The sequence below is a fragment of the Eptatretus burgeri genome, chromosome 5, assembly GCF_056783735.1.
Source record: "Eptatretus burgeri isolate ZD-2024b chromosome 5, Ebu_testis_v1, whole genome shotgun sequence".
Lineage (NCBI taxonomy): Eukaryota > Metazoa > Chordata > Myxini > Myxiniformes > Myxinidae > Eptatretus > Eptatretus burgeri.
This window is the reverse complement of record NC_140965.1, coordinates 24,226,984-24,236,515: the sequence shown is the minus strand read 5'-3', so window position 1 is coordinate 24,236,515 and position 9,532 is coordinate 24,226,984. Positions and strand designations below refer to the sequence as shown.

At 42.2% G+C, this 9,532-nt stretch overlaps 1 protein-coding gene and 1 long non-coding RNA gene across 10 annotated transcripts in view; one reads left to right on the top strand and one right to left on the bottom strand.

The window, feature by feature from the left end:
• The window catches only part of LOC147026073 (uncharacterized), a 390,674-nt gene that overhangs the window by 122,245 nt on the left and 258,897 nt on the right, over positions 1 to 9,532 (bottom strand). The gene's annotated exons all lie outside the window — the stretch shown is intronic.
• The window catches only part of NF1 (neurofibromin 1), a 244,393-nt gene that overhangs the window by 112,428 nt on the left and 122,433 nt on the right, over positions 1 to 9,532 (top strand). For 8 of the 9 annotated variants that reach the window (XR_015058106.1, XR_015058105.1, XM_085881092.1 and 5 more), the window contains 7 exons: positions 1,920 to 2,033; positions 4,113 to 4,192; positions 6,646 to 6,769; positions 6,881 to 7,127; positions 8,131 to 8,204; positions 8,762 to 8,845; positions 8,996 to 9,463. Coding sequence is in view for 7 of the 9 variants with exons in the window: in XM_085881092.1 (XP_085737218.1) it covers positions 1,920 to 2,033; positions 4,113 to 4,192; positions 6,646 to 6,769; positions 6,881 to 7,127; positions 8,131 to 8,204; positions 8,762 to 8,845; positions 8,996 to 9,463 (1,191 nt within the window). In the remaining 2 variants the exon portion in view is untranslated. Of the gene's footprint in view, positions 1 to 884; positions 1,026 to 1,919; positions 2,034 to 4,112; positions 4,193 to 6,645; positions 6,770 to 6,880; positions 7,128 to 8,130; positions 8,205 to 8,761; positions 8,846 to 8,995; positions 9,464 to 9,532 lie in introns of all 9 variants that reach the window. The other variant, XM_085881094.1, reaches the window with a different exon arrangement.

Sequence of the window (9,532 nt, the reverse complement as noted above, 5' to 3'; positions counted from 1 at the left end):
AATTTATTTGTACGATCACAAAATATCCCCTCATTAGTAAATGGACTAACCCATGCACATGGCGGAACGTAGCGGTTTTTAAAATCGGAGCACCTTTCCCGAGGATGAAACAAAACGACCTCAGCAGTGCTAAAAAGTGGAAAGTAGCTCGACAATGGCGAAAAGGATTAAAAATCACCTGGAATTAACTTTCTTCGTTACACAAATACGGAAAAACCAGAAAAGGGTCTTCGGTCTTACACATTTTAGGTGTGACCTATTACCAATTAGCTTGCTATCACTTGCTAAGCCAGCCGTTCCTTATCAACGGTTTTGTTGGACTGCTTGCTTGAGTGCTTAAGTCGCTTGGTGAGCGCTTTACAAGAAATACTTTTGGCTCTTCCACAAGTCTCTTCTGTGTGTTGAAAAAATATAAAACATAAATTAAAAACTTAGTAACTGAACACACCCCTGCAAGTGCTGAGGTGTGTTCCATTACCAATCTGCTTGTAGAGCACTTGCCAAGTGTCTTAAGCACTCAAGCAAGCACTCTCGTGAAACGGTTGATAAGGAACGGCTGATTGGTAATGGAACACCTGAACATGAGATATTTTTCCAAGAGGAAAAAGTCAATAAAACAGCAATTCCTCCAGATTTTTTGCAGTCGAGTTCAAAGCAACATTGATTAAGTGAGTGCAAAAATAACACGGAGTCCTTTTTGGGGGGCATTTTGGGCGTTTTCTTTGGGGGTCGGGGGGGGGGGTGGGTGTTTTGGGTGTACATATTTTTTGTGCCCAGGGCCCTAAAAAAATCTTAATCCACATCTGGTTTATGGTTATTGAAAAATTGTCCTGTTGTTTTGACTTATGACATGACAGATATACTGTTCTTTTTTGTATAAAAAGTCAAGACTCGTGGAAGGGCGAAAATACTGAACAGAACTGAAGAAGAAGAAGAAGAAGAACATGGTGGAAAGGAGGGACAAACTGTTTCTTCTTTTGTTTTTTCTTCAGATCCATCTCCAAGCATTGAAACATCATGTTGAGGTTGTTCAGGGGTGTGGATGTGCAGTATATTGTTTCATAAATATATATGTAGTTGTCCCTTTAAAAGTATCCCTGGTGAGAATGGTTACGGTAATTAATTTTGTCCATGAAAGTGACAATAAACAACTTTTACATGTGCTGTGATTTAGCATTCAGAATTGCCACTTCAAAGAGTTTCCTAATTCTCTTGATCACTAAAACAGAAAACAGTTTATTCCATTTGTAGGTGATGTTCACCACCGAGTGATCATCAGAAACACAAATATCTGTTAATGGAGGAATTAAATGACAAAGGGCAGCAAGGTCATAGACTGATGGGGATCCCTGGCGTGTCCATCTTGTTTACCCTGTGTACCCCACCCTATCCCTCTGTTCCCCACTGTTTTTTTCCTACCCTCTCCCACCCCTCTTGTCTCCTGCTCCCCTTATTGTACGTTCTGTGTGTTAACTCTCATACGAGCCTCGACAGTATATACAAAATAAATAAAGACGTCCATGAATGGATGAGTGGCATAAATAGAAGGGGCCTGTGGGATAGGTGGGGAGGAGGGGTCAGTGGGAGTAGAAGAGAGCAGGTATAGGTATGGGAGAAAGCATGAGATGATTATGGGCAGCACCCCAAAAGGACTGTAGGGAGGGCAACTCAACAACATATACAGGGAGTCAGTTCCACAGATGAGAGAATTAAAGGGGTGAAGGATTGAGTTGAACTTTCAGCTTCAAATTGGGGAGTGTAACCAAGTATGGTATTCCAGAAGAATGCCTATGGCCTACGAGAGGATGGAGGAGCGAGGCCAGTAGTGACATGTTCCAGAATGTTATTGGAATCTGTTGAAGAACATCTTTGCTCTTTGTTGCTGTAACTGTTTTTGTTTTTGTCCCCCTGCTATACAGAACCTGGGTAAGGCTGGGCATGAAGCTCAAAGCAGTACAGTAGAGCTCACCTGCGGCCTTGTTTCACTTGTCACGCAAGCAGCCATGCCTGATGTTACCCAGGAGGCCATGCAGGTACGTATTTTTAGCTCACCTGGAACATAGTTCAGGTGAGGTATTAGCATTGTGCGGTGTCTGTTAGTGAGTGAGTCAGTCAGTCGGTATGTAAACACTCGGATGTTCTCAGAAAATGCAAACACGATTTCGATGAAACTTGACCACAACCTTCATCACCCATGTTGTACCAAAGTGTGTTCATGGCATTAAAGTAAGTCAGGGTCTAAGGGGTCAAAGTGGGTCCAGGTTCAACCCTTCAAAATTGGTATTTGCTTTCTTCTCCAAAAATACACACTATTTTGATGAAATTTGACCACAACCTTTATCACCAGTGATGCTGAAACTGATAGTCTCAATTTTACCAAACTTTGTGGAACTTCTGAGGACCAAGGCCTCCTGATGCCTTGCAAATCCATTTAAAAATGCATGTTAATAAGGTCAGTACGATACCAGAATCGCTACTTTTGACTTCTCAAAAATTATTCAACCAATTTAGGTGTAACTTGGTAGGAATCATCTCTGCATAGTACTTTCATAAGTTTGTTCAAACCATCAGCTAATTTACATATTCTGTGGGTCGTCCACATCTACCATTGGTTTCCTGGTTCTAACAGGTGAGCGCAGGGGGCATTGTCACAATTTTTATTAACCTCCGCCATCAAAGATGGATGGAGGTTACTGTTTTCACCCCTGTCTGTTTGTTTGTTTGTTTGTTTGTGAACAGTATTACGGGAAAACTCTTGGACGGATTTTGACGAAACTTGGTGGGGGGATTAGGTATGGTCCAAGGATCATGCCTTAGATTTTGGACTTGGTCCAAAGTCCAATATGGCAGCTATGGTGGCCATTTTGAAAAAATATTTGAATTTTTGTTTTTGCATTTCTACATGTTTTAAGTGATTTCCAACCCCCCCAAAAAAATTTGTAAGAGAAATAAAAAACAAAATTTTGCAACTTTTTTTCAAAAAAAATTCGATTTTATTTGAAAAATATTTGAATTTTTTTTTTTTTGCATTTCTACATGTTTTAAGCGATTTCCAACCCCCCTCCCCCCAAAAAAATTTGTTAGAGAAAAAAACCCAGAAATTTTGCAACTTTTTTTTCAAAAAAAATTCGATTTTATTTTTTTGGCATTTCTGCATGCGCGTCGATCTAGTTTAGTTTATTCAATCGTGGTTCAGTAGAGTCTGATCCGTTTTGACCTACAATGAATAGGATATCAGGTTCACTTAAGTGACCCAGCAGTATTGGCGGTGGAGGTTTTGCACTCTACCGAGTGCTCCCCCTCTAGTTTTTAGGTCATCTCTTCGAGCATGACCTAATAATATTGGTGTTGAGAGGAGAGGTGACGATCCGTCCGTCCGTCCGTCCGTCCATCCACAATGAAGTTGAAGCGGGAGATCTGGTCATTAGTGATCCTGATAGAGGTCGATGAGACGTACACGATGGTATGACTTTCAAGGTTACCAAAGGTCAAGGTCAAGGTCACGAGGCCTTTGAAGTTGCGAAAATGACGATTTTCAAATTCTATCTCGTCCGCCATTTCTCAAGCAATCTTGAATTTGATTGTGGCATATGAATCTATGGGACAATATCTAAATTTGGTCAGGCCGGATTTTCGATATTCGCTTTCGTTTTCGTGTCACATGATTTCAAAGTTGGCAAAAAATGCGAAAATGACGATTTTCATGCGAAAATGACGATTTTCAAAATCTATCTCCTCCTACATTTCTCAAGCGATCTTGAATTTGATTGTGGCATATGAATCTATGGGATAATATCTAAATTTTGTCAGGCCGGATTTTCGAAATTCCCTTTCGTTTTCACGTCACGTGACTTCAAAGTTTTCAAAAACTGCCCTACCTTCAGGAGGCTATATATTTTCTCGCAGAGATGACCGTCACTCCCGCACGGGGGTAATTTGTCTCTTGTGTTCTCTCCACAAATGACTCGAGTACTTCTATTTTCACCTTCAAAGATGCGTTTGTGTTTTCATTGTTTGACCTGAATTGTTTTGCCTCGTCGGTATCTTCTTCCATGCGCAATAATCCTAACTTCCTGGCGTTTCCATCAACAATCTTTCCCATTTCTCTTCAGGCTCTCCTGGCCTTGCACAAGCCTGAGATTATTGAACTTTGGAACCCAGATGCTCCCATTGCCACCTTCTGGGATATCAGGTATCACGTTTCTCTATGTTTTCTCTCATTGCCTCCTTCTGCGAGATCAGGTATCACTTTTTTATGACTCCGCTGACGAAGTCGCCGGAGGAATTATGTTTTCGGGTTGTCCTTCCATCCGTCTGTGCGTATGTACGTCAGTCCGTGCTCCTTTCTTTGTTTTCTCTGCAACCGCTTATCCGATTGACATGAAATTTTCACCATAGGTGCAACTACTCGTGTAGAATGTTTTAATGATAATTATGATATCATATATCATGTGGTGTGGCAACCATGTTTGGAAAAAGGAAAAAACTTTGGACCTTTGTATTTCTCAAACCGCTCCTTGGAGAAAATTGAAACTTGGCACATGTCAAGTACTCCCCATGGGAAATAAGTGTGATATATATATATATATATATATATATATATATATATATATATATATATATATATATATATATATATATATATATATATATATTTTGACGGTGTCATAGGTGGCATCGTTATGACGTCGTAATTGCATACGTTGAACGCTATATCCAATCACTATGAAAAAATTTGAGGGTCATCTCGTACTAAATTGTATTAAGGAAAAAAATTGAAGATGTCATCAGTCATGCGGTTTGGCAGCCATATATATTTTTTTCCACATAAAAGCCTTCAAAAATCTTCTCCAAAACGGCTGAACAGATCGAGGCGAAACTTTACAGGTATGATTGCCTATCCACGAGGAACAAAAACTTCTCCACCACTGACATCATCGGTCACATGCTTTGGCAGCTTTGATTTTTTGAAGAATAATCCTTTAAAAACCACCTACTCCAGAACGGCTGGACAGATTGAGGGGAAACTTCACACCATGTTCCTCAAACCTTGGGGATACCATGGTGTTCACGAATAATTGATAGGTCACATGGTCTGGCAGCCATATTGGATTGAATGAAAATCTTAAAAAAATGCTTTCTCTTGAACTGCTTCATCGATCAACGTAAAACTTCACAAGTATGATCAAGTGGTGATTGGGAATATTTGTTTAAAATTTCAACCAGATCGGACACAAGATCTAGCAGCCAGAATTGGTTAATTTTTTTGAATCTGGATTCAGGGATTTAAATAAAACTTGATACAAGTATGTATCCATCCATCCATCCATCCATTGGGACCACGCTCTGTGCAGAGCGTTGGTGCTGCCTAAGCAGTCTCCTTCGCTACTGGCACAATCCTGGATGGGTCGCCACTCCGACACAAGATACCAGCAAGCTGCTGCTCATTTTGCCGACCTCGGAAGGATGTCAGGCTGAGTCAACCCCACCTGGTATTAATTCAACAGCCTAGTGGGATTTGAACTCAGGACTCTAGGATTCCAAGCCCACCACCCTAACCATTAAGCCAACACCAGGCTTACAAGTATGTATAATGATGTAATAATGTGGACGGAGGCATATCTGTCGACGTCGCGACGCCATCAACTGTCGGTCTCGTTCTATCTTCTTTCTTGTGGGTATTGTGTTGAATATGAGGAAATGGGAAGTGAAGGTATTGTATGATTTTCCTGCTCTCTTTGGACCGTCCTGCATGTGATATATCCACAAGTGCACGGCCAAAAATAATTTGGAATGGACATAACATGATTGTGTTTTGACGAAAACTGAAAATGAGACTGTAATTGGAACCACGATGATTTGAGGTTCTGTCTGTTTTGCCATTTGGCCAAAACACTGCACGTGGCTTAATGGACTTCCTTTACCAACCTTTGACCTCCAGAGGAGCTATTAGCTTAACCTGCAGGTGTAAAATTCATTTAATTGCTCTGAGGGCAATCATTCATTGCAGAATGTTGGGAGAGGTGACCATTTTCATGGTAGCTGATTAACTAATGGAGGTAATGGTACAGAACTGGAGTACAGTACTGTATTTATTTTTCATTTTCTATCCCCACGCTTTAAAAAAAAAATAACAGGAATATTGTAATCGGCTTGGTCCATCCGTCTGTCTGTCTGTCGGTCCCCCGTCATGCTATATCCTTCCAAACGGTTGTGCAGCAATTCACCAAACTTGGTATATGTGATCACGACATGGCAATAAGGTGCAAGAAGAGCCTCATTTTTGGCCCCACTCGCTGGAGCCCTGGGGTCGGGACAAAAGGTCAAATTCCCCAAAATGGAATTACTGGCACATTTTCAACATTTTTAATGGACTTTGGTTATGCAATCAACGTTGGGGAACACATGAGATATGTAACGATTTTTTGGATTTAACCCTGGATTCATGCCCCAGGGTGTGTGGGGACTTGGGGTCACAGGGTTCAAAAAGGAAGTTATTTATTTATTTTTACTCAAAATTTTATATTGAGTCAATCCTGGTGGAACGTTTTTGCTATCTTTCAACTTTACTTTAGGTGGGAAGCTTGGGGATTTGCAATGGCCTGCCATCGACTTCACTCTAGTTTTATCTTGTTTTGGACGCAGTTCCCAGATCGTGTTCTGCGTCAGTCAGAAGCTCTTCACACCACATGTCCCAAACACCGTAGAAGTTCTCAAGTGGTTGAGACAGGTCCTTATTTATCGCAATATCTTCCTCAGCACACACAAGGTGAGAATAAGACACGTGCGTGAAGGTGCACCTCATAGTTTGTCCTCTTGTTGTGCAATCTCATCTTCATGCTAATTATGAATTGCTGTTCACCAAGGCCTCTCTTTTCAGGAGAACGCCTCTGTCGGCAGCAACACGCTCGGATGTCGGCAAGCGAGTGCGCGTCTTGAAGTGGCGTTGTTCATGGCACTTTGGAGTACTGAGACGGAAGCTGTCATCGTTGCCATGTCATGTTTTCGACACCTATGTGTTGAGGCGCAGCTCCGTTCTGGTTCAGACGAGTCTTCGACTCTGCTTGTACTCCCCAACTTCCACACTTACATGGACTTTGCTTCCGCAGCCAGTCTTCCACCTGCTGGTACTTTGATTCAATTTATAAAGGTTGTTTGCTACATTCTTGCGTTTTGAGGTAGTTGACGAGTCTGACATGAAGTCAGCTGATCAGTCACGTGGCTTTGGGTGGTGTAAGTGTGAAGGAACCACCGAGCGGGTTTGTTTGGAATTGTGAAGTCCCACCTGGCATGGAAAAAAAATTGCTCTGATTTTAATTGTTGTTTTAAAAAAAGTAATTATCTCCTACATGGCACAGTGTTATCTGCAAGGAAGAGGACATGTGCAATGGCATTCCATCATGCTTGTCGAGTATTGTGTGGTTTCACGTTTGGCAAAAGTATTTAGTATTGTGTAATGAGTTTCTTTGTGATGCCTCGAGCAAGTAATTAGTGTCCATACAATTTAAAACTCAGAAAAACTCTGCCGAAGCAGTTTCTTGGCAAGAGTTACACTAGGTGGTTTGCCATTGCCTTCCTGGCAGTAGTTAGGGCAGAAATTTGTAATTTGTTTATGGTGCCTGTCATAGCTCACCTACTATTCTCGAAGGACACCGTGGGATCTTTAACGTCCGCCAATTAATGCCAGTAGCCGAGACGCTTATTTTAACGTCCATCTGAGGGACGGCACACACAATGATGTATCGCCCTCCCTGTGAAACATCGGGATGACCGTTTATAGCTGCGCCGAGATTCTAACCCAGGCTGGACAGGTCAGAGGTGAGTGTGCTTACCTATAGGCCATCCTGTCAGCCCATGAGGAATGCAGAGTGAACCAAATATTTTGAAACTTTTGAGGGATATGATTCCTATACCTCAACATATAAACATCCTGTCCTATCAATGGGTCGTGCACTATGACGGCTGACTCAATGTCAGACTCATCAACTGTGATGTTGTGCCAGCTTTTGAAAAAAACATGGCATTCCCAAGTCTTTTCGTAGATGAACCAATTTGAACATTTTTGTTTTAATGATTGTGTTGTTTTTTTGTTGCTTTTTGTTGTTGTTGAAAAAAACATTTTTACATCAGGCCGCACAGCTCTGCAGAAGCATGTGATGGCATTGCTGCGTCGCATTGAGCATCCAACGCAAGGAAACACCGAAGTGAGTGGAATTGCCATGTGACCTCATCCCTGGGTTTATGCTTACACAGACACCCATCCGTAGGCCTGAGCCCTGGTCAGTTTAAAATGTAATGCCAAGCTGTTGTAACAAATATGTAATGAGATGCCAGAAAGGAACATTGAGCTGCTCAGTGCATCAGTGTTTACATGTACGAGAAAGCAACGTGCACTGACATATTACCACAGGCCAGGCAAAACGGTCACTCTACCATGTACAGTAACCAAACTCATATAATTTCTTATTGTGCCAGCAGGATAGCTCGGTTGAGAATATACTTGCTGATAAGATGTCGACTTTAGGGTCCATTCATGATGAAGTTACACTTAAGTTGACATGGAGTAGTTGTATTTATTGACCTCTGACTAGAATACAATGTAAGTTTGCGATATCTGAGGTTTAACTTCGCAATCATGAGAGCTATAGCAATGGCCATTGGAAAGATGTGAACACACAGTGACTTCCCTGCATTATGTCTTCATCAACTTGGGGTGTTTATTCGTTGCTTTGCTTTTGCGTATATGTGTTCTTTTAAATAGGCTTGGGAAGAGACATTTCAAAGGTGGGAGCAAACAACAAAGCAACTTCTGAACTATCCTAAGACAAAACTTGAAGAAGGGCAGGTAAGGCTAATACGTGCGTACGTGAATCCTTGTGTGTTTTGTTTGAATACCCTTATATATTTTTGGTTAGTCTCGTTCTATGCCAAATTTTTTATTATTATTTATTTTTTAATTCTCTTAATGACACCCTACCACAATTCTCTAATGCAGGGGGCAGACTCCCTTCACCGCACAGTCGTACGGCGGCGGATGTCGCATGCCAGCAGCGGTGGACAGGGGGGATCTGACCTGCCTGACCTGGAGCTTATGCAAGAGTGGATTAACACTACAGGCTTCCTTTGCGCACTTGGTGGGGTCTGTCTGCATCCTCGTGGAGCCTTGTTAGGTGCTTTTGCCCCGGCTGTTGCGGCACAACCTTCCTCACATGCCCAGCCCTATCCCCAATGCCTTGCCACCTACAGTCCACCACTGGCACAGCCTGAAAGAAAACCCTCCGTCGTTTCACCTGTTGTGTTACCTATGGCGTCGTCTTCCGTTCCGGCTTCTGGGGGCGTTGGCCTTGGAATCCAACCTGGTGCTGGGGCCGGCGGTAGCAGTGGATCAGGCACAACTGCTGGGAGCACTGGGGTTCAGGGAGCTGCTGGAACCGTACCAACAACTTTGGAGGGAGTATCAGGGGTAAGGAACTTGGGAATGTTTTTAAGTTTTCTGAGCCAGACATTATAGGTGGTTTAAGAAACGATTAAT